The sequence below is a fragment of the Globicephala melas genome, chromosome 12 (genome assembly GCF_963455315.2).
Source record: "Globicephala melas chromosome 12, mGloMel1.2, whole genome shotgun sequence".
Taxonomy (NCBI): Eukaryota; Metazoa; Chordata; class Mammalia; order Artiodactyla; family Delphinidae; genus Globicephala; species Globicephala melas.
The window spans coordinates 10,329,024-10,354,205 of NC_083325.1; the positions used below are offsets into that span (position 1 = coordinate 10,329,024).

At 46.6% G+C, this 25,182-nt stretch overlaps 1 protein-coding gene across 4 annotated transcripts in view; it reads right to left on the reverse strand.

The window, feature by feature from the left end:
* Positions 1-11: 11 nt before the first annotated feature.
* The window catches only part of ZNF892 (zinc finger protein 892), a 50,863-nt gene continuing 25,692 nt past the window's right edge, over positions 12-25,182 (reverse strand). The window contains exons 5-11 of one of the 4 annotated variants that reach the window (XR_009566078.2): positions 22,973-24,247; positions 19,157-22,308; positions 7,510-7,673; positions 5,896-6,033; positions 5,349-5,514; positions 3,808-3,926; positions 12-553 (exon numbers count right to left, since the gene is read on the reverse strand). Coding sequence is in view for 1 of the 4 variants with exons in the window: in XM_030838972.2 (XP_030694832.2) it covers positions 22,980-24,247 (1,268 nt within the window). In the remaining 3 variants the exon portion in view is untranslated. Of the gene's footprint in view, positions 554-3,807; positions 3,927-5,348; positions 5,515-5,895; positions 6,034-7,509; positions 7,674-16,203; positions 24,248-25,182 lie in introns of those variants that run through there. The other 3 variants (XR_009566077.2, XR_009566076.2, XM_030838972.2) reach the window with 3 other exon arrangements.

A 25,182-nucleotide genomic window follows, 5' to 3' on the forward strand; every position in this document is an offset into this window, starting at 1 on the left:
TTTTTTTTTTTTTTTTTGCGGTACGCAGGCGTCTCACCGTTGTGGCCTCTCCCATTGCGGAGCACAGGCTCCGGACGCGCAGGCTCAGCGGCCATGGCTCACGGGCCCAGCTGCTCCGTGGCATGTGGGATCTTCCCGGACCAGGGCACGAACCCGTGTCCCCTGCATCGGCAGGCGGACTCTCAACCACTGCGCCACCAGGGAAGCCCCATGGAAATTCTCTGGTTGATCTAGGATAAGCTGGCCCTTGTTACCTTGGGAACACTTCCCAGGGCCACTTTCCCACACTTGACTTCAAACATCATCAGAAGTTTGATGGTCTCCAAACCCCACAGCCCTGAGGTCAGGGAGGGGAGAGTGGAGGTGGAGACCTGGGGAAACCCAGACCCACGAGAGCATCCCTGGCTTCTCGTCCCTCATACCTGCATCCAGCCACGCAGCAGTGTCCTTCCAGTGCCCCCTCCTTGGCATTTCTTCAGAATGGACCATCGAAAGTGGGTATCAGGCTACGTGACTCCTCGGCGTCAAACCCTCCAATGGCTCTTGCACCAGCCTCGGGATAGAAGTGAATTCCTTAACCTGGCTCACCAGGCCCTTGGCCACTGGTCCCACCTCAGTCCCCCCGGCAATTTCCCGAGTGCTCTGCCCTCCCTGTGACATTCCCCTCTGTCCTGTTCCTGCCACAGGATCCCCTCTTCTTCACTCTTGTTCCCATCTTGCACCCCACTTCTGTTAATCCCCTAAGACTTGGCTTGGTGGTCATTTCTAGGAGGCTCCCCGGACCGTTCCCCCAGGCTGAGTTGGGGGCCCCTTCAGGCTGCTTCCCTATCACTTGTTCACCAGTCTGTCTCCCCCACATAAACAAGCTGTATTTATTCATTAGGGTTTTTTCTTAATTTTTTTTTTGACTGTGCAATGCGGCATGTGGGATCTTAGTTCCCCTACCAGGGATGGAACCTGGGCCCCTGCACTGAAAGTGCAGAGTCTTAATCACTGGACCACCAGGGAAGTACCAACAGGTTGTATTTTATTCACCTTCACCATCTCCTCAGCCCCATGTACAGTCCCCGGCACACCGACTATTCTCCATAAATGTTTCCCGAGGCTTGAGGAAAGCAGATTTCAAAACCTTTGAAGATAAGATTTTCTTGCAGCCAGAGAGTCTGAAACTGAATGTGATTCAAGGTCACCATGTCCTCAAGACTTGATCTCTGTGTCAGTTGGGAGGACAGCATCTTCTGGCCTGAGCCAGACTTCCTGGGCTGCCCTCTCTCTCCAAGGTCAGGGCCCAGGCCTCATCTGACACTGACATCAGCTCCCTCCTCACCCTGTGGCACTTGTGGCCATGGCCTCTTGGGGAGAAGACAGAGAGAGGCCTGGTTTGCAGAACCTCGGGGCCATTTTGGGAGTCGTGAGGTCCAGGAGCACCGCAGGAGCCGGCGGCGCCTCCCCTAGAGCCTGACTTAGAAGGGAAAGAGGCACAGGTTGGAGAAGGGCCGCTGGCCCTATTCTCCAGTGCAGCCTCCTCCCATCACCACAGTAGGTGCCAGGGAAGGTTGTTGATGGTCCCTCTTTGGAGGTGCCCTGCGTCCATTGCTTCCCCTTGGGTGCTTGTGACAGCACCACTGACCAGACCCTCAGGAGCTCTGTCTGACCCCTGAGTCTCCTCTTGGGCACATTCAGGTGCCCAGGAGGTCCAGACCAAAAGTCTTAAAGAGGAAGGTCCTATATTGTAGCTAGGAAAAAATGGCTCCACCCTCTGTCCCCTTAAGACAGCTCTGCGAGGACACAGGCTATAGAAGCAGAGGCTCCCCGGGAGTGGAGACCTGGAACAGGGGGGTTAAGCCCAAAAGATAAGCCCACCCAACCATGACCAGCAGATGGGTTACATCGTGGAGAGTTGAAAAGTGATATCTAAAGTCCACAGGGTAGTTTCAGGTGGCGTGTTGCCTACTCTGAATCAGAACCTGTTTCCTGTTCAACATCGACTACGCGAAACCAGGAGGAATGGTGTGTGGTCCTGATAACAGAGTGAGGGTTCGAAAGAATCTCAATCCACTGGACTGGGGGGTTCAAACCCGCAGCATGAAATGCAGCCAGGAGAACTATTCACAGGCAATTCACAAACAGATTCCTAGATTCATAACTGTTTGTGGAAACAAAAAGACCATAATGGGCCAGCTGACCACAAGGTAGCACATTATTGAGGTAGCACCTCAATAATGAGGTCAGACAGCTAAGATGCCTTTGTAATGCTAGCCAGCCTGAGAGGTCAAAGGTCCCCCCTGCGGAGGCCAGGGCCATTGTCCTGTGTGGCTCAGCCCTGCTCTGGAACTTAAACTCCCTCTCGTGACAGCCACGACTAGGTAGGTGAGGCAGGGCCAGAGCACCAAGCCAGGAGCGGCCACCTGTGCCCAGGAGAGGACCACCCCCAGAGGTCAGGAGGAAGAACAGGAGAGGCAGGGAAAAGACCCCATTGGCTTCCCGTCTTCCATGCTGGAAGCAGCCACGAGACCTGCCCTGCCTGTCCCCCCAACCCCGCCCCTACCTGTCTCCTTCCTCCTCTGCCCCACTGCAGACCGGGCCATGAACCTGGTCACAGCCACTGGGGACACGGACGGGCACACGAAGCCCTGCTGGGGCTCCACGCCAGCAGCATTTCCCCTTTTCCGTGCTGCTGGTGTGTCCTCCAGGCTGACGATGGGGCTGAACGCGTCAGCGTCCCCCTAGACCGTGTATGAGGACACAGGAAGCGCCCGGATACCCAAGAGGTCCCAGGCACTCCTGCACCCCTGCAGCAGGCCCCTGAGAAGTATGTCTGCAGTGACCACCCTCTAGGAGGCAGGACGCTCTCTGCAGGAGGGAACTGGGTAGTTGCTTTTCCGGGCTCAGCACCTTCCACACGCCGGGGAGAGAGGAGGACCACCTCCAGATGCAGATGACGTCCAAAATAGTTGGCAAAGGAGCAGTCCCTTCAAAAGGCAGTGGAGGGCTTCCCTGGTGGCGCAGTGGTTGAGAGTCCACCTGCCAATGCAGGGGACACGGGTTCGTGCCCCAGTCCGGGAAGATCCCACGTGCCATGGAGCGGCTGGGCCCGTGAGCCATGGCTGCTGAGCCTGCGCGTCCGGAGCCTGTGCTCCGCAACGGGAGAGGCCACAACAGTGAGAGGCCCGCGTACCGCCAAAAAAAAAAAAAAAAGGGCAGTGGAGCAGTGAAGGGTAGCATCGGCTTCCAAACGGAGAGGAGAGGGCAGCAGTGCCTCAAGCTGGGGTCCCCACTTCCTGGCTGGCTGTCAGCCTCGGGCAGATCCTAGCAGCTGCTCTCTGCTCCCATACGTGGGCCCCTACATCCCTTAGCTGGCGATGGTGCCTCCGATCCTTCCCATACTGACTTCCCCATCAATCATATTTCTCTTGCCTCTTCCAGCTCGTCTCTCTGGCCGACTCTTCTCCCCAGTCTGTGATTAGGGACTCGCACCTGGATGCTCCAGAACTGGCTTTCTATCTTAAAGCCAGAAGATTAGTAACCTTAATTACATCTGCAAAATCCCATCACAGCAGTGCCTAGAATAGTGTTTGTTGAATAACCAAGGGACAGGAATCTTCAGGGGATATCTCTAGACTTCTGCGTATGATAGGTTACTTTATTGCAAAGCTTCTCATTTGTCTCTAATTTGCTAATATGATCTCTGAGTCTCCCAAAAGGAAGTCTTCTATGCCAGCCGTTTCTGTTAAGATTAGATTCAACTGACTACGTCAGAAAATCCAAAATAACAATGGGTAAACCAAAACAGGAATGTAGTCTCACATAAAGTGAGACTGGAGGTTGGTCATCCAGGGCTGGCCCGGCAGTTCCACGAAGCAACAGCACCCAGGCTCCTCCTCTCTTTTGTTTACTCTGGCGGTTTCCAACCTCGTGATTGCCTCCTGGAACAAAATGAGGGTTGGAGGTCCAGTCATCACATTGACATTCCGGGCTGGGGAACAGCTGGGAGGGACTGATATCCCTCCTGGCTAAGGCAACTTCCTTTAAAGCAGCCTCTACACCCCCCCACAACCCACCCCCCACCATGTCACTCCCAGACCTTGAATTTACATTTCATTGACCAGCGCTTGATCAGAAGGCCACACGGAGCTACAGGGAGGCTGGGAACATGCTCTTTGGGCTGGGTGCTCTGTGCCTGGAATAAAGCCAGGGTTCTGTGGCTCAGGAAGAAGTGGGGTGTGGACACTGGGTAGATCCAGCTTTCACTGCTACCCTGGGTGCTCCAAGCATATTTGACTACAGATGCCTTTGTTTTCAGAGCACAGTTCAGAAAGTGTGTTTTCCTTTAACCTGCAGAATAATGTGTTACGTCTAGCTGCCCAATACGTTTAGGTTCTACTCTCCTAGTCCCCGAGTAGTGAAAGTATTTTAAGACCGAATTATATAGTACTGAAGAAAACGTAAACATTCATCCCTAAAGTGTATCAGAACAGGACCCTGTGCTTGCCAAACCCAAGCCACATCATTCGTGTCTTCCCCTTCCCCTTTCGCTCGCGTTTGACTCTGCTGGGACTCAAATGTGGTACAGCGTGCATGGCGGGTACAACAGCTCCAGGCAAAGCCTTCAAGGTGCAGGGGAGCTGCAGGTCCTGCATTGGGGCCCATGCTGCCAGCTGCACCCCCGGGACTGGACCCCTGAGCAGGGACTGCTGCCTGGAGGTCCCCAGCTCCTCCTCTCCTCTCCTGTCCCGGTCATACGGCTCAACTCCTGCCCTGCACCATCCGCCCCCACTCCCTTTCAAGGTCACTTCTCTGTTGGAGGCCTTGGAGCGAACGAGGACCATATTTCAGGGCCCCTGTTCACCTTGCAGCAGTCATCACCTGGCACCTGGGGAGCCGGCCTTTTTCCTTCATCCCTGACTCACCACTAAAACAATTATGTAAAGATCTCTGACTAAGGGCTAGGGGGTAAAGGAAGGTGACTGCGGCAGATGAAGGAAAAAATCCTCAAACTGAAATGTCAGTCATCGTGTTCCTAGCAACCCGCTCAGCTCTCGCCGGGGGGAAGTTTCTCCGGGGCTCTGTCTGTCCTCAGGCCCTTCCTCCACTGTGCTGTCTTAAGTCTTCCTCCTGTCCCAGGTCCTGGTATTGAAAACCCCAACTTGTAACCTGAGGGTACAGTCGTCAAGGGATTCTGTTCGGGCTGGGATATGAGCGCCCTCTGTGTACACAGCAGGTGACACTTCAAGGACACGTCTGTCACACCCAGGGAGGTCGGCTCTGGGTTCCGGCCTCTCACTTCAGACTCATTAACCTCTTAGGACCTCAGTTTCCGCAAATGCAAAAGGGAGGTTTGGTCTTGCCTGATTGCTGAGGTCGGCCCCTCAATCCCACACAGTGACGGCTGACTTCCACTGATTGCAGCAGGGCGAGTTCTGGCCCAGACAGCATCGTTCCCACAGATGAGGCAGGCCGGGGACGAGAGGCAAGGGTGCCCGTTTCCAGGGTTGAGACAGAGCCGGGGTCTTTCTGGCCCAGAGGGAGGGAGGGTGCAAACCCAAGAGACGGAGAACATCAGGGCATCGGTGGAGGGGCAGCTGGGGTGAACGCTGATGCCCCGCGAGGTGACCCGTGGGATGAATGACTGCAAGCTGGGAAGGGGACTGCTCGAGGATGGCCAGGCCAGGAGCACACTCTGGTGATGAGGGCACTGCACCCCAAAGCAGACTGGGCCCTTCGAAAGGAGGCGGGACAAAGCAGGGATGTGGGTGTCAGCAGGATAGCTCAACGAGAGGAAGAGCTAAGGGGGTACACTGGGACCAAGGATCTAGACTAAACTGGGGATTCGGCAGGATGTGTGGAGTCCAGACACACACATCAGAGTCAGCGTAAGGGAATGAGGTGGCAAACCTGCGGTGGACAGAAGTTTGGCATCAGAGAGGTAGCAGCACGGGAATTCCTTGGTGGTCCAGTGTTTAGGACTCCGCGCTTTCACTGCCAAGGGCGTGGATTCAATCTGGTCAGAGAACTAAGATCCTGCAAGTCAGCCTGCGAGGCCAAAAACAAACAAAAAAGAGGTAGCAGCAGGCTAAGGACGGCAGGAACTAGATACGCAGGTGGGACCCAGGTGAGTGCAGATTCCAAGACACCAGCAGGTGAGCGTAAGTCTCAGCAGGCAACAGGCAGCCAGGGCAGGAAAGCTGGCCCAGGGTGGTGGGAAGAAGGAGGCCCAGCTCTGGGGCCTGCTGGGAGCCCTCCAGGGTCAGCTCAAGGACTCAGGTCCCTCCAAACCCAAGTTCTCGTAAGGAGACTTGGGCCAAACGTGGCTCCTCTTGGGTAGATGGAAGGCACCCAGGAACACCTGGAAACTCTCGGGGAGAAATGGCCTTTGCTTCAGGTCGGGGAAGTGGGCACAGCGGGAATCCCTTCCCCTGATTCTCTGGCAGATGAAAACCCTTGCGATTCAGCAGCACCTGTGGAGCCTCTGCACCTCCCGTCTGCCTGTCCTGGGAATGGCCCACAGGGGACCCCATCTGGTCATGACACCCCCCTACGTGAAATACTTCAGGGCTACTCGTGCCCCTAATAATGTTCCGTCCCCAGCGCTGGTCAGATGCTGCAGCAAAGACAGTGTCCGCCTTCACCAGCCCCAGCCCCGGTCCAGCCTCCTCTCCCGGAGGCCGAGGCAGACTGCGTTTCCCAGCCTCCCTTGTAGTTGGGTTGAGGCCGTGTGATTGGCTAACCCTGGCGAACGGGCTGTGAGCAGAAGTAGAGGGAGTTATTCTGTGGCCAAAGCACAGCAGGGCAGGTATGAGGTCCCACAACTCCCTCCCTCCGCGTTGGGCCCCTGCAGCCGCACATAAAGATGAGAATGTTACAGGACGGTGGCACCTCCATGAGCCTGGATCCCGGGGCCTTGGCAGAGCTGCCAAACCCAACACCCTCCGCCCCTGCCCCAGACTACACTGGCCCCCCAACCCTGGGCCACCAGAGTGAAAAATAAATCCTGGTTGGATTAGGCACTGAGGTCTGGCGTTCATCTGTTACTGAAGCATAACCTAGACGCTCCTAACTAAATACATTCCCTCCACCCACACCCCGGGGATCAGGCGCTCTCCATCAACCATTAACTCCAGAGACTTTGCCGTACCCCTCCAGCCCCAGACAGCCGCGCTGAAGTTGCTCTGCCCCCAGCCTGCCGGTGTTTCATGCTTCTATTTCTCTGCTGTTGGACAGGCTGTGTCCCGACCCAAGTGCCCTCCTGAAGTTCCTGGCGGCTAAGCCGCTGACTGCATCGCCCAGTGGGGCTGAGGCCCGAGCACCTGTCTTGCACCTCTGCTCTGCGAGTGTAACTGTTTCTGCTCCTGTCTCCACTTGACTCAAGTTTCTGAGAAATGAGTCTACAGCACTGCAAGAATTCGGAGCAGGCTCACCAGGACGCTGGACTGGGTTTCCGTGTGAAGGCCTCGCTTGGACCAGAACCACCCAAGGGCATGTTTCCAGGCAAGGGGCCTTGGGTCTCACCTCAGCACATAGTCAGAAGGAACCCCAACTCAAAGGCACGGGGCCCTCCTTCTTCCTGGCCGAGAAGCCGGGGTCAGAGCTATCTCCCCACAGCAGGTCGTGTTCTGCTCCCCCATCCTTCGGCCTCCAGTCATCTCCATGGCAACGACTTTACAGACCTGACTCTGTGGGAGACACGGGGTGATGAACCATGTGTCAGCTGTTGGTTCTGTGGGGCGGCAGGAGCACAAAGCAGCAGCCCCAGCTGAGCAAACGTGTGTATTGAAAAGGAAAAGAACTATTAAAAACCTGTGTGTGTGTGTGTGTGTGTGTGTGTGTCTGTAAAAAGCTAAAACGAAGAGCTAGAATTTGGAGTCCTTAAAAGAAACCCTGGGGGCTTCGCTGGTGGCGCAGTGGTTGAGAGTCCGCCTGCCGATGCAGGGGACACGGGTTCGTGCCCCGGTCCGGGAGGATCCCACATGCTGCTGAGCCTGCGTGTCCGGAGCCTGTGCTCCGCAATGGGAGAAGCCACAGCAGTGAGAGGCCCTCGTACCGCAAAAAAAAAAAAAAAAAGGAACTCTGGGTGAAGGTGTGCTTCTAAAATCTAAAACCATAAGCCTTGAACGTGACTTGAAGTCAGCCCCAGAGAAAGCACATCTTTTGAAAACAGTGAGTCCAACAGAGAACAGGACATCCCACATAATGAGGCAAACTATCATTAGAGAGCTAAAAATAATTTCAGGTGTGTTTTGCCAAGAATTCAAAAGGCCTTTCAGTCCACCAACCTCCACTGAGTACCCATTGTGTATCCACCACCGTGCTGGGAGCTGGGAGCACAAGGCGATGGAGGAATATTTCTACAACTCTGTCTCCTGAAGATATAAAAGGAGCGGTCTAAATTAGCAGGACCCATGGCAGGGATCAGGGCACAGAGATGTGCTCAGTAATGACAAGAAAAGAGAATCATTTTCTTGTTGTGGTTTCTCCATAGACAAGGCTTCTAATCACCTCATTCCTCTTTGAAGCAGACAGGCTGAAAATCCTGTTGGCAAGTCCACAGGATGTACTAAGAATGACATGCACTGAAGTGGTGAAGCCACCCCAGAGTTTGGAAGGGATGAAAAGCAAAGTCCTGTCATGGAAACGTCAAGCAAAACTTGTCTCCTATTGTTTTGCTCAGCAACGAGACCAGGAGAGTCCCAGGTCCACTCGCCTCGACCGTGGCCCTGGAGCCCGCTGCTGGAGCCAGGCCCAGTTCCCCTCTTCCCTGCACTGGGACATCACAGGACCCTTTTCATCTGTTTCTTCACCTGAAAGTTTGGTTTATGAACAGTCCCTCCCTCCGGAAGCAGAAATGATATAATATATATTCAGCACTTACACAGCTCCTGCTGCGTGGCGGACGCTCAATAAATGTTGGTAATTTTCAATATAATGAGCCTGGAGCTCATTAATAAATTGAAAATCTCAGGGGCATGGCTCTGTGAAGGTAAATCATTTTCCAGACTCCTCCTCAGGCTGGAAAAAGATGAGTCATTTTCAGCTGAGGCTGGTAAATTAAATAGGTAATTGAGATGAGTAATGTCACCTGCCCAAAAGTGGATGATGATGATAATGATGACAAAAAGGAAACCAGTTCTCCTTAGCGGCTCTGGACACCACAGGCATCTCCAGAGATCTGACTGGTCCTGACTGATTGGTACAACACTGCCACCTGGTGACGCCAAAGGGAACTACAGGGCAGTTCTTAAAAGGACAATAAGCCGCTTAAAAGGGCAAAACCGAAGCTGAGCTCCTGGACAGCAGTGCCAGGGGATCCAGCACACTGCAGAGATCTCAGTTCCCCCTTTCGCCTAATCTTAAATTAACGTGATCTACTCAGTTAATTCTGAGTCTTTGCCAGGCAGTTAATATTTCCTTCCTTCAAGGGTTAGCTGGGACGAAGTGAGAGAGTGGCTAGCGGGAAGCAGCCGCATAGCACAGGGAGATCAGCTCTGTGCTTTGTGCCCACCTAGAGGGGTGGGATAGGGAGGGTGGGAGGGAGATGCAAGAGGGAGGGGATATGGGGATATATGTACATGTATAGCCGATTCACTTTGTTATACAGCAGAAACTAACACACCAGGGTAAAGCAATTCTACTCCAATAAAGACGTTAAAAAATTTTTTCCTTCCTTCCCTTTTTATCTCTTTTTAAACGTGGAGATGTGAATCATACACACATACTCACATACATTTATTTGCATTTTAGAAAAATGTCGCGTACCATGCATACATAAACCTTAACTGTACAGTTTTGACAGATACACACTTGTAGAATCCACATCCAATCAAGATAAGGAGGAACATTTTCGTCACCCTAGAAAGTTCCCTGTGCCCCTTCCCACGCAGTGCTCCCGCAGGGAGCAGTGACTCTCCTACCTTCCGTCACTATAGATCAGTTTTGTCTTTTCTAGACTTTCATATAAGTGGAATCGTATTGCATGTACTGTATGTTCTGATTTCTTTCACTCACATGATGTTTTTTAAATCCGTCCATACATCAGTAGCTCATTCTTTTTATTGTTGAGCAGTAGTCCATTGTGTGCATATGCTGTCCTTTAGTTTGCTATTACACTGCTGGTGGACATTTGGGCTGTTTCCAGTTTTGGCTACTAAGAACAGCACTACTAGGAACAATCTTGTGTAAGTGCTTTTGTGAACAAATGTTTTCATTTCTCTTGGGTAAATATTTAGGAGTCAGAGTTCTGGGTCAACGGGTAGGTATATGTTTAACTTTCTAAGAAATTGCTAAACCATTTTCCGAAGTGGTGGTAGCATTTTTACCTTCCCACCATCAGTGTACGAGTTTCCTTTTATTTCTAAAGTTTGGAGAAGTCCAATTCTATATGAGCAGAGAAACAAGGAGAATAAACGTTCATATAAACTATTATGTCAGCATTCAGTGAGGCAGATGTTCTTTCTAAAACTCCACACACAGATGGAAATGCTGGATTAAAACATCATAAGTGGGACTTCCCTGGTGGCGCAGAGATTGAGAATCTGCCTGCCAATTCAGGGGTCACGGGTTTGATCCCTGGTCTGGGAAGATCCCACATGTCGCGGAGCAACTAAGCCCATACACCACAGCTACTGAAGTCCACACGCCTAGAGCCCACGCTCCGAAACAAGAGAAGCCACTGCAATGAGCCCGCGCACCGCAATGAAGAGTAGTTCCCGCTCTCTGCAACTAGAGAAAGCCCGCACACAGCAACGAAGACCCAAAGCAGCCAAAAATAAATTAAAAAAATAATAAAACAGTATTTTAAAAAAATCATAGGTCTGCTCATAGAAATGTAAGAACTACTTTCAGACGTCAAAACCAAAAAAAAAAAAAAACAACCCTCGGGCCTTCCCTGGTGGCGCAGTAGGTAATGCAGGGGGCCTGGGTTCAATCCCTGGTCAGGGAACTAGATCCCACATGCCACAACTAAGGACCCCACGTGCTGCAACTAAGGAGCCGGCGAGCCTCAACTGAGACCTGGTGCAACCAAAATAAATAAATAAATATTTAAAAAAATCATTTCTCATTAAAAGGAACCAAAGGCAAAGTAATCAAACTTAGCATTAGGAACAATAGACAAATTGGCATCTTGAGTTTCTTGATGTGATTTGAGGATTACACAACAGCTATATAGCTTTCTTGCCAGAAATGCTTAATCTGCATCTAATCATGAGAAAATAATCAGAAAATACAGATTGTGGGACATTCCACAAAACAACTGGCCTGGACTCCTCAAAATGTTAATGCCATGAAAGACAAAAAGAGGTTAAAAGACCATTCTAAACTGAAGCAGACTACAGAGGCAGGACCAAAAAAATGTAATGTGCCATCATTGGAAACAAACGGTGGAGCTGTAAATGACATTTTGGGATAACCGTGGATAAATTAAAACTGACCAAGGACTTCCCTGGTGGAACAGTGGTTAAGACTCCACACTCCCAATGCAGGGGCCCGGGTTTGATCCCTGGTCAGGGAACCAGATCCTGCATGCTGCAACTAAAGATCCCATGTGCCGCAACTAAGACCTGGCACAGCAAAATAAATAAATATTTTAAGAAAAAAACTGACTATATGTTAGATAATATTATTGCATAAATGTTAGATTTTGGGGGTTGAATAATGGTATTGTGGTTATGTCAGAGGATATACTTGCTCACACGCTGATACATATTCTTATAAAATATATGACATCAGGGCTGAAACTGGATGTCAACAATCTAGTTTCAAATAGGTTGGCAAAGGAAAAACATAAACAACCAAAAATAACTAAATAAAATAAAAAAAAAAGATCAGGAAGATTTAAGCTCACAACTCATGACTATGAAACCATGAAAAACGAAACCAGAATAAATGTAGAACAGTATCTTTAAAGTGCTGAGGAAGGGAATTCCCTGGCGGTCCAGTGGTTAGGATTCAGTGCTTTCACTGATGGGACCCAGGTTCAATCCCTGGTCTGGGAACTAAGGTCCCGCAAGCCAATAAAAAAAAATGCTGAGAGAAAAGTAACAGTCAGCCTTGAACTCTATACCCAGTGAAAATATACATCAAGAACTGGGGCAAAAATAAAGACATCAATCAACAAAAAACTGACAATTTACAACAGATCCTCACGAGAGTAACCTCTAAAAGATATCCTTCAGGAAGAAAGATGATTCCAGAAGGAAGGTCTTCTGGAATGCAAGAAGGAATAGAGAGAAATCTGTGGGCAAATCTAAATGAACATTGACTTTATAAAACAATGACAATGTCAGTACTTATAACACTAATATTTAAGATGGGAGGGTGAGTGTGGTAATATCAGTTGCGAAGACTGACCCAATTCTTTGCCCCTCCATGTCCACAGCCTTTGTAATGTGACTTTATTTTTATTTTTTTAAATATTTATTTTATTTATTTTCCTTTTTAAAATTTATTTATTTTTGGCTGTGTCGGGTCTTAGTTGCGGCACACGGGATCTCCGTTGAGGCATGCGGGATCTTTTTTTTCCTTACGGCAAAGGGTCTGCTCGGGTTTCTCTCCAGTTGCCGTGCTTGGGCTCCAGGGCGCGTGGGCTCTGTAGTTTGGGGCACGCGGGCTCTCTCGTTGAGGCGCTTGCGGCATGTGGGCTTAGCTGCCCTGCAGCATGTGGGATCTTAGTTCTCCGACCAGGGATTGAACCTTCGTCCCATGCATTGGAAGGTGGATTCTTTACCACTGGACCACCAGGGGAGTCCCTGGTGACTTTAATACAGAGATAGAATCTATTTCCCGACCTCTTGAATCCAGGCTGGCCTTGTGACTTGCTTTGGCCCAGGAATGTGATGAAAGAGATGGTGTGCTAATTTCTAGCCTTGCATGCTTCCACTCTCTTGGACCCGTCACCAGGAGAGCATGCCTGAGCTAGCCTGCTGGAATGGCAGAAGGAGGGCAGTGGCATCCCATCCAAGGCCATCCTCGGCCAGCCAGCCTGTCTGTATACACATGACCGAGCCCAGCTGAGATCAGATCTGTGGCACCATCCAGCTGACCCAGAGATTCATGGAGAATAAGACATAGTTATTGCTTTAAACCACTAAATTTTAGAATGGTTTGCTATGCAACAATAGCTAGCTGATATAGGAGTGATTGAAGTTAAAGGATTCTGAGGTCCCTAATTTCTTTGTAGGAATGAAATTGATTAACTTTAGAGTTTCAGTTAAACATGCTTTAGGCTAACTCAGCTTGTTAAAATATTAACAATAACCACTAAAAAGAATAGAAACAGAGTATATATGTTTCAAACTCATAAAGTGAAAAAAAAGAAATTTAATAAAATTTATTAATTAATCCAAAAGAAAACAGAAAAGTGGAGGGAGGCAAAAAAAAAAAAAAAAAAGCACAAGACTAAATGGTAAAAATATATTAGTGTGATGGCCAATTTTATGGATCAATTTGACTGGGCCTGGGGATGTCCAGATAGCTGGTTAAACATGGTGTCTGTGATGGTGTTTCCAGAAGAGATTAGCATTTGAATTGGTGGACTGAGTAAAGAAGATTACCCTCCCCAGTGTGGGTGGGCATCATGCAACGTGCTGAGGGCATGTATAGAACAAAAAGGCAGAGGACAGGTGAGCTGGCTTTCCCTGCCCGAGTGCTGAGCTGGGACATAGGTCTTCTCCTGCCCTCAGCACTCCTGGCTCTCAGGTCTTCAGACTGGGAATGGAATTGACAGCATTGTTCTCTGGCTCTCAGGCCTTCTAACTATATACCAGCTTTTCTGGGTCCCCAGCTTGCAAACAACAGGTCATGGGACTTCTCAGTCTCCATAAATGCAGGAGCCAATTCCTTACAATAAATATCATTATTTATCCAATTGGAGATATAGATATCTATATCTATGTCATCTATACCTATATCTATCTCCTATTGGTTCTGTGTCTCTGGAGAACCCTGACTAATACAGAGTTTGCTACCAAGAGTGGTTCTAGAAAATCAAAACTTTAAGGATGAGTTTTCTGAATTGGTCCTAGGGGTTCTGGAATTGGCTCTCTAATCCGATTAGATTTAAAGACCCTCATGACGCTATTTCCAGTAGTAAAGAGAGCACCGACAGTCTATGATGTGATCTGGCCACAGAGATATGCAAAATATCTGCCTTGGATACTCTTAATCATTTCAACCATTTGTAAAAAGGCAAGAAGCTGGGAGGAACACTTTTAGAAAACTAACTGTTGTGTGTCTGACATTAAGCTTTTGATTGCCAAGACATCCATTTCAAAGACATCCATCTCAAATAAACGCATTGTCAGTGGTATGACACACCTAATAGTAAAGCAACTAGATAAGAAACCGGGCTGCCCCACCCATGATGTATGTTCCCCTTTTAGAAAGCCCTAGGCAACCTAGGTAACTGACTACTCCAGTGACCCTGCTTTTCTCTTCCCCTGCATTAATTCCTGCTCTCATGTTTTAAATTCACAAATAAAGAATAAAACTGTGAAACACTCAGACCCCAATAAAGGCAGAGTCCCAGGTCCACACTCTCTCTCTTTCTACCCCTGACCATGCTGTATAGCCCTTGGGCCTGCCAGGTACCCTCTACGACCTGTGAGTAATAAATCTTTTTTTCAAAGTACTCTGATGGTTGTTGCTGAAGTGCATCTTGCAGTCATAACAAGAAACACAAGGGCTGGTCCAGCCACAACATTGGCTCTGGGCTCACTACAAGTAGTATGGGCCTAGGTGAGTACCTCAGGCACTTCTAGCCAATAGCATCATTATAGGCTGAGATTGACAACACAAAAACAAACAAATAGAATAAAGTTGGCTGGTTACTCCTGAAGTTGTTGGGCAAAGTGGTAAAAGAAAAGGATAAACTCAGAGATTTACATTCCCTTCTCAAGTGCATATGGAACATTCTCCACAATAAATCACATTTTAGGTCACGAAACAAGTCTTAAAATTTTTAAGATTGAAATCACATTAAGTGTCTTTTTTGACCACAGTGGAATGAAACTAGAAATGAATAGCAAAGGAAAACTGGAAAATTCACACATATGTGGAAATTAAACAACACACTCTTAAACAACAAATGGGTCAAAGAAGAAATCACAAGGAACTTAAAAAATATCTTGATAAAAAAAAAAAATCTTGGGGCTTCCCTGGTGGCGCAGTGGTTGAGAGTCCGCCTGCTGATGCAGGGGACACGGGTTCATGCCCCGGTCCGGGAGGATCCCACATGCCACAGAGCGGCTGGGCCCGTGAGCCATGGCCGCTGAAACTGTGTGTCCGGAGCCTGTGCTCCGCAACGGGAGAGGCCACAACAGTGAGAGGCCCGCGTACCGCAAAAAATAAAAAAAATAAAAAATATTGAGACAAATGAAAATGAAAACACAACATACTAAAACTTACGGTTTGCAGCAAAAGCAGTACCAAAAGGGAAGTTTATAGTAGTAGATACCTATACTAAAAAAGAACTCAAATCAACAACCTAACTTTATACCTCAAGGAAGCAGTAAAAGAAGAACAAACTAGGGACTTCCCTGGAGGTCCAGTGGTTAAGACTTTGCCTTCCAATGCAGGGGGTGCGGGTTTGATCCCTGGTTGGAGAGCTAAGATCCCACATGCCTTGTGGCCAAATAAAAAACCAAAACCGAAATCAGAAAAAACACCAAAACATAAAACAGAAGCAATATTGTAACAAATTCAATAAAGACTTTAAAAATGGTCCACATCAGAAAAATATTTAAAGAAAAGAACTGGGGCTTCCCTGGTGGCGCAGTGGTTGAGAGTCCGCCTGCCGATGCAGGGGACACGGGTTCGTGCCCTGGTCTAGGAAGATCCCACATGCTGCGGAGCGGCTAGGCCCGTGAGCCATGGCCGCTGAGCTTGCGTGTCCGGAGCCTGTGCTCCGCAACGGGAAAGGCCACAACAGTGAGAGGCCCGCGTACCACAAAAAAAAAAAAAAAAAGAACTAACACTAAAGTTAGCAGAAGGAAGAAACTAATAAAGATTAGAGCAGAAATAAATAAAATAGAGAATAAACAATAGAAAAAAATCAATGAAACTAATAGTTGGGTTATTTTAGTTGGGTCAATGAGATTAAAGGAGGAAAGAGAGAAGGAAAAAACCATACTATAAACACACACACACAAGTTTGGTGGTTAAACAGGTATTATATTTATCAAACTCATTGGACACTTTAAATGGGTGAATTTATTTATCTAAAAGTATACTTTAATAAAGTTGATTTTATAAAATGCCCAAAAGCCAGGTTTTTTTTTGGAGTAGTAAAACTGACAAACCTCTGGAAACACAATCAAGAGAAAAGAAGAGGAGACAAATAAGCAACTCCAGGAATGAAAAAGAGGAGACAAATAAGCAACTCCAGATAAAACAGGGATTTTAAATAAAATAAAAATATTTGAACAACTTAATGGCAAAAAAGAAAACTTTTAGAAAAGCCTAACTTAAAAAAATTCAAGAAGAGATAGAAAATCTGAATATCCCCTAAAACCAGTCAAAACACACACTATACAACAATAATCCCAGTTTAACAGGTGAATGTAACTAAACATTTAAGGAGCACAAACTCTTCCAAGGGTAGGGAAAATCATTAAGTTGTGTAAATCCCAGGAATGCAAGTGTTCTTTACCATTAGAAAATTTATCAATGTAATTTACCACATTAACAGATTACAGAAAACCATACAATCATCTCAAAAGATGCAGATTTTACTACTGTTCATTAAAAAAAAACTTTTTTAAATAAAAGGTTAAAAGACACATGTTATATTCATCATCATTTTATTGGGCTACACCACCATAAAGTTTACATGATGGCAGGTCATATAAACAGCTATACCAATACCTAATAGTCATACAGCACTTGATAGCTTACAAATCACTCTGCACCCATTATCTACCTAATCTAGCCACTCAAGGAGGTATGACATTTTAAAATATATATAAATGAGGAAACAGATTTAAAAGGATGACGTGATTTGTCCCAAGTTCCAATTATTTTCTTTCTTTATTTTGTTGGTTCTTTGTGATATACACACATAGATAATACATAATAGGAAAAAAACACACAATTCTGAATCTAATTCTCCAGTGGTCCTCACATGTTCTTGGAGCAAAGATACAAATAAAAATGCTTAACCTCATAGTTTATATTCTTAGTCATATCTATTCTTCCTTCTTGAATTTGTAAACTACAATTAAATGCTGGTATTTCCTCAACTTAAAAACTATAGTTCCCTCAAAGCTAGATGACGCTTGCAGCCTGATAGTTTCTACCTTCCAACTAGGCAATGTATCTTTGGGGAACAAGTGAGCATTCCTCTTGGTCCTTACTTGGTTACAAATGCCCGGTGTAAGCTACAAACCTTTGATGCAACTTGACCTGCCATTTCAGTGTCAGATGGAGGATGTCATGGGAAAGGTGGAGTGGTGATTTCCCCCATTACTCTAAGTATAGCTAAAACCCCTGCACGTTCTATAAAAAACAACATAAGATTCTGAAAGGTGGAGAGAATACAGACAGGCTGGGGACCTCTGGACCTGAAGAACAACGCAGGGCTCCTTGGGTTTTCTTTTTGCTTCATTTGTCCCAGACTGGGTTCTGAAGAAGCAGGAAATCCAGAAACAACAACAAGCACAGACCAAAAAAAAAAGCCCAAGAAAAGTCTGCTCATTCTAGCCAAAGGACTAGGAAAAAAGAGCAGCTTAGCAAGACAGAAAACTTTTAGACAAGAACCACCCTACTCCGGCCAGAGACCATGGAAAAACACTGTGCTCTTATCCACAACCAACAAAGGCCAAGTGGGGAGCCTACATATCCACCCTCACAGGCTGTAATGAGGCTCCTCAATGCCCCATCCCCACCCTGAGTGGTGTCAGAGAAGGTCAAGTGGGGGACAGGATTGTCAAAGCCAACCCCTCCCCCATCCCACCTCAGCAGTGTCACCGGGGACTCTAGGGGAGACTAGGCTTCCAACCCTACCCAGAGACAAGACGTTTCTCCCCTTCCTTACTGGTGTGGTGTCAGTGGAGGCCACGTGGGGAGCTGGAACTCCTCCGCACCCCCAGCCCAGCAGTACTGAGGATCCCTGTCCCACGTATCAACAGAGGCCAATGATGGACCGGGACTTCCAACACCAACTTATAGTCATAAGGCAGTGTCCCCCCAACCCTTTCCACCAGAGCAGTGTCAGAGGAAGGCTGCCCAGACGGAAACTCCAAAGAGAGTCAGGGCCTCATAATACTCAAAATGTCCAGATTTCAATGGAAAATCACTCATCACACAAAGAACCAGGAAAATCTCAACCTGAGTGAGATGATCCACAGATGCCAACACTGACATGGCACAAATGTGAGAATTACCTGACAAGGATTTTAAAACAGTCATTATAACAATGCCTCGGTGAGCAATTACAAACACACCTGACACAAATTTAAAAAATAGAAGTCTCAGCAGAGAAACAGAATAGAGAATCAAGTGCAAGTGAAAAATACAATAACTGACATAAAACCCAATAATGGGCTCAAATAGTAGAATGGAAGGGACAGAGGAACCAGTGAACTTGAAGACAGAACAATAGAAAATACCCAATCTGAACAACAAAGAGAAAATTGCTATGGACTGAACTGTGTCCCCTGAATTTATATGTTGAAGCCCTAACCCCCAATATGACTGTATTTAGAGATGGGGCTTTTAGAAGGTAATTAGGTTAAATGAGGTTATAAGTATGGGGTCTTAATGTGATAAGACTGGTAGACTTCTAAGAAGAGGGGGAAAGAATTCTCTCTCTCCACACCCATGCACTGAGGGAAGGCCATGAAAACACAGCAAGAAGGTGGCCACCTGCAAGCCAGGAAGAGAGCTCCTACCAGAAACCAAATCTGCTGGGCCCTTGAAACCAAATCATCTTAGCCTTCCCAGCTCCAGAGCTGTGAGAATTAAATCTCTGTTTGAGCCACCCAGCCTATGGTACAGGCACACCTCAGAGATATTGTGCGTTCAGTTCCAGAAAGCCACAATAAAGTGAATATCGCAACAGTGAGTCACATACTGTTTTTTGGTTTCCCAGTGCATATAAAAGTTACCTTTATACTGTAGTCTATCGAGTGTGCAATGGTATTATGTCTAAAAAACAAGTACGTACCTCGATTTAAAAATACTTTATTGCAGGCTTCCCTGGTGGCGCAGTGGTTGAGAGTCCGCCTGCCGATGCAGGGGACATGGGTTTGTGCCCCGGTCTGGGAAGATCCCACATGCCGCGGAGCGGCTGGGTCTGTAAGCCATGGCCGCTGAGTCTGCGCGTCTGGAGCCTGTGCTCCGCAATGGGAGAGGCCACAACAGTGAAAGGCCCGCATACCGCAAAAAAAAAAAAAAAAACAAAACTTTATTGCTAAAAGATGCTAATTTTCAGCGAATCATACTAGTAACATCAAAGACCACTGTTCACAGATCACCATAACACATATAATAATAATGAAAAAGTTTGAAATATTGAGAGAATTACCAAAATATGACAGGGACACGAACTGAGAAAATGCTGTTGGAAAAATGGCACCAATAGAGTTGCTCAACACCAGGTTGCCACAAACCTTACATTTGGAAAACAAAAAACAGAAAAACAATCCCAGAATACCTGCAAAGTGCAAATAAAATGAAACACAATAAAACAAGGTCTGCCTGTATTTTGGTTTGGAACCCAAACAGATTAAGACAGGTTTTGGTACCTAGAAGAGGGATGCTGCTCTAACAAATACCTAAGAATGTGGAAGTAGCTTTGGAACTGGGTTACGGAAAGAGGCTGGAAGAGTTTTGAGGTGACTCCTAGAATTAAAGGCCATTCTGGTGAGGTCTCAGACATCAGAAATGAGGAACACATCATTGGAAACGGGAAGAAAGGCAATCCTTGTTGTAAAGTGGCAAAGAACTTCACTGCACTGTGTTCCAGTGTTCTGTGGAATGTAGAACGTGTGAGCAATGAAACTGGATGTTCAACATAGGAGATTTCCAAGCAAAGTATTGAAGGCACAGCTTGGGTCCTCCTTACTGATTAGAGCAAAATTCGAGAGGAGAGGGACTTCCCTGGTGGCGCAGTGGTTAAGAATCTGCCTGCCAGTGCAGGGGACACTGGTTTGAGCCCTGGTCCAGGAAGATCCCACATGCCGCAGAACAACTAAGCCCGTGTGCCACAACTCCTGAGCCCATGCGCCACAACTACTGAAGCCCACGTGTCTAGAGCCCACGCTCAGCAACAAGAGAAGCCACCACAATGAGTAGCCCATGCACCGCAACGAAGAATAGCCCCCACTCGCTGTGACTAGAGAAAGCCTGTGCGCAACAACGAAGACCCAACCCAGCCAAGAAAAAAAATATTCGAGAGAAGAGAGATGAATGAAAAAGGAACTGTTAACCCAAAAGGAACTAGAACTTGGAGGTTTGGTAAATTCTATCCATGTTGCAAAACACGAGAAAACTTGTTCTGAAGAGAACACTAAGGGCGAGGCTGAGCAACCATTTGATAACGAGATCATGGGTGTGACTCGTAGATTTAATCAGCCATCTCAGCAGAAGCCAGGGACAGAAATGGGACTATACCAGCAGAAACACAGCCAGCTGGGACTAAAGGGGATAGAAAAACCAGACAAATGAAGGAAGGCTGTTGGAATTCTTAGATCCTATAGGGCCAGACAATAGAGCTTATTCAGCTGCAAACGTGCGCCGTGCTTCAAGAAAGGGAAGAATGACTCTGAAGTCGACTCAGAGATCTTGAGGCTGCCTCCTCAGTTTCAAAGGGTGGGGACATCAGCTTGGTTTCAACAGGCCAGACAGCCTCCAGCCACAGTTTGGAGGCAGGGCTGCCCAGCAGAGCTTGGCAGCAGGATGGCTGCACGAGCAGGTCTGGAAGGTGGGACACAAAGCCAGAGAGGTTTATCCTCACCTGAAGATCTCATGGAGCTTGCTTTGCTAGGTTTTGGGCTTGCTTGGGATCCATCACCCCTTTCTTCTTTCCTATTTCTCCTTTTTGGAGTGAGAATGTCTATCTTATGCTGTCCCACAATCGAATTTTGGAAGCACATCACCTATCTGGTGTTACAGGTTCACAGCTGGACATGAATTTTGCCTCAGGATGAATGATACTTCAAGTCTCACCCATATCTCATTTATGTGATATTTAGGTGAGACTTTGAACTTGACTTTAGAGTTGATGCTGCAATAAGTTAAGACTTTGGGGGTTGTTGGGAGGGAGTGGATATATTTTTGCATGTGAGAACATGAATTTGGGGGGCCAGGGACTGAAATGCTATGGACTGAATTGTATCCCACCAAAATTCATATGTTGAAGTGCTAACTTCCAATGAGACTGTATTTGGAGATAGGGTTTTTCAGAGTAAATTAAGGCTACATGAGGTCATAGGCTGGATTCCTAATCGGACAGGACTGGTGGTTTTACAAAAGGAAGAGAGCAAGCACTTTCTTTCTCTCCTTCCATGCTCAGGCACCAAGAAAAGGCCATATGAGGACACAGCAAGAAGGCAGCCATCTGCAAGCCAGGAAGAGAGCCTTCATCAGAGACCAAGGCCAACACCTTGATCTTGGACTTCCAGCCTCCAAAACTGTGAGAAATTAATTTCCGTTGTTTGAATCACCCAAGCTATGGCACTTTGCTATGGCAACCCATGCAGACTAAGATAAAAACGTACCAAAAAGTAAGTAAACAGAGTCTCAGGAACCTGTGAGACTACAGATCTAACATTTGTTAGAAGGGGTGGGGGTGGAGGCTGAAGATGTATTCAAAGAAATGGTGGCTGAGAATCCCCCAAATCTGGCAAAAGACACACACCTACAGCCTCAAGAAGCACAGAAAGCAGGATAAACTGAAAGAAATGCACACTAAGACATCACAGTCGAACTTGTAACCACTAAAAACACAATACTCAAAATGTCTGCAAAAATAATCTTCAAAGTTTCAGTGAAAAAAAAAACAAATATAAAGATGTCACCTGCCTCTATTTAAGAGTAAAATGATGAAAGGTGTTTCTAGTGTTTTCAAGTTGTTTACCACCTAATATGCCGCGTCAGTTCAGGTCTACAGGTAAATTAAACGATGGTATGAAAAAGCTTAGGGTACAAACTACATACAACTGAGGCAAATTTTTATAAATATGCACATTCTCAGGTAACTCACCTTAAAACAGACTGAAAGCATCAGAGGTCCCTTCTGTAATCTCCCTTTCTAGGTTGTCAGCCTTGACCCTTGGAGTTGTGATTCTTAGTAGGTAACTTCTCAATGAACATTGTCTAAAAGACCAAAAGTGCAGAAGTGGACTTGCCGGGCCAATATTCCTTGGCTTCAAGATGGAAACTTTGTGACTAACTAACAAGCCTGACTGATATTTTTCCTGGTTCTTGGTACTCATTTGAGTAGTTATCTCAATCAACATGTGAGTTCATCCCCAAGCTCTTTTTGTCTATGCTTTCTATCCACCTCCTAAGTGCTCTGGTATTTAAGACCAAGGACAACGTCCCTTCCACCACCACTCTCAACCCTGTACAGGTTCATTGTGAATTGCCAACCTCTTATTTCCACCCTTGCAATTTGCCTAAAAGGACCATTTATCCCTTCAAAACTTCATCTCCTTAGCATTATGAGACCACCTACCCCAGCCAAGATGGCCTCTTTCCATCATGGCACACCCTATTTCTCTCACAAGGATTTGGTAGCTTACATACACATTAGGGTGTTGGAAATAATTTCCCTCTCTCCCCAGGGAAATACACAACTTCCTCTGTTACTTAAAAAAATGTAAAACCCTTCTTTCACACTCTAAATAAGCTATGTCCCATATCAACAATGACTTCTCAATTAGATCTTTTTTTGTAACACAGTCTTAAATTCCTTTGTAGCCCTCACAGCATGTATAGTAATTGTTCAATAAATATGTTCTGAACATACTACACGTACAGGACCTTTATCCAGTATGAATTCTCTTTTGCTGGCCAAAGGCTGAATGCTCACTAAAGGCTTTTCCATATTCCTTGGTTTTCCCTCCAGAATGAGTTTTCTGATGTTGAGAAAGGGATGAACTCTGGCTGAAAGCTTTTCCACATTCCTTACACTTATAAGGTTTTTCTCCAGTGTGAGTTTTCTGATGCTTTGTAAGAGATGAGCTCTGGCTGAAAGCTTTTCCACAATCCTTACACTTGTAAGGTTTCTCTCCAGTGTGTGTTCTCTGATGACGAATAAGGGCTGAGCGGTCACTGAAGGCTTTGGCACAATCATTGCATTTGTAGGGTTTCTCCCCAGTGTGAGTTCTCTGGTGTTGAGTCAGGGCTGAACAGTAGCCAAAGGCTTTCCCACATTCATTACACTCATAAGGCCTCTCCCCAGTATGAGTTCTCTGGTGCTGAATAAGGCCTGAACGATCACTAAAAGCTTTCCTACATTCATTACACTTATAGGGTTTTTCTCCAGTGTGAATGACCTGATGCTGGGTAAGGAATGTGCTTTGGCTGAAGGCCTTTCCACAATCATTACACTCATAAGGTTTCTCTCCAGTATGAATTCGCTGATGTTGAGTGAGGTATGAACTCTGATTAAAGGCCTTCCCACATGCATTGCATTCATAGGGTTTCTCCCCAGTATGGATTATATGATGCCGAATAAGGGCTGAGCGGTGACTGAAGGCTTTCCCACATTCGTGACATTTGTAAGGTTTCTCTCCCGTATGAATTCTCTGGTGTAGAGTAAGGTGTATGCTCTGACTAAAGGATTTACCACATTCATTACATTCGTAGGGTTTTTCTCCTGTGTGAATTCTCTGATGTAAGACAAAAGCTGAGTAGTAACTAAAGGCCTTTTCACACTCATTACACTTCCAAGGCTTCTTTTCTGCACAAATTTTCTCATGTTTCATTAGATCTGAATTTTGTTTCAAGTTCTTTTTAAATGAATCACAATTGTGTTGTCGCTCTCTTTGCTGTTGAACAAGGAATGTCCTCCGACTAAAATTTCTTCCAAATCCATCACACTGGTAACTTCTCTCCCCAGAAGGTTTCTTCTGAGGGACAACCTCTTGTATTAAATGTTTCTCATGGTTTTCCTGCTGACTCTCTAAAGAATCCTCACATTCACTGGAACTTTCCTTTGGAAATCTCTCTATTAACACCCCAGTGTTAACAGGGGCTAATTCTTCTTCAGAAATATCCTGCTCTGGAGTTAGCTCCTTGCATTCCAGTCCTGTATCCCAGTGTGAAAGAAACAAAAATACAATGTATCATTTCCTACACTGAGAGAAAAATAATTGCTGTGGTAGGAAAATAATGAAACAAACAAAAAATGCTTACAGGGGACAGAGGAACTTCTAAGTTCTCAAAAATAGCCCTGCAACCTTGAGAGAGCATGAGAAAAGAAAGATGACTGGGCAAAGCAGTGCTCAACATTCCTGTATCCAGCAGGGGAGGAAATGAGAAAGAATAACAGAACAAGACTAAACAGAGGTGATGGGGGAAATAGCAGATAAGAAACAGGGTCTGGTGGAGACTGGACTGGGATCAGAAAATGATGGTCTCCCATGGATTGCCCACTGTCACCACCTCACCAGAGCATCATGCCCTGAGAATGTCCATCAATAGCTGATCTTACCACCAATCTTTTCTTGTTCCAATATGTCCCAATCACTGCTGGCAGACTAACCTTTTAAAAGCATACCTCTTACACAAAAATCTCTGTTGGTTCCACTGTCTCAAGGTGAGACACAAATCCTAGAAGCTAGCATTCAAGGTAGTTCAGATCTACAAATTCAATTAGTAATTAAAAAGCAACTGATCATCTCTGATCGCGCCACACCAAACAAATTGGAAACAGCAAAACAGAACCAACATTTACAAAAAAATAAGTAGTGTGTGGGGAGGGGAAGGTCAAATCCCCACATGCTCAGACTGGTCCCCAACCTGTCAGGACACCTGTCCCCAAATTCCAGGCTTCTTAGGAAGAGTTTGGGGGAAAAACCTGCACTGCTAGAAATTTTTAAATATTCTAGGCTTAAATGGTCATTACTATCCACTCCAACCATGACTCTACATGAAATAAATCAATACGATATAACCTTCTCAATGACGTATCATAATCAAGGAAGTGGCTGGGATTGTAAGGATAAATAGGTAGAAACAGGT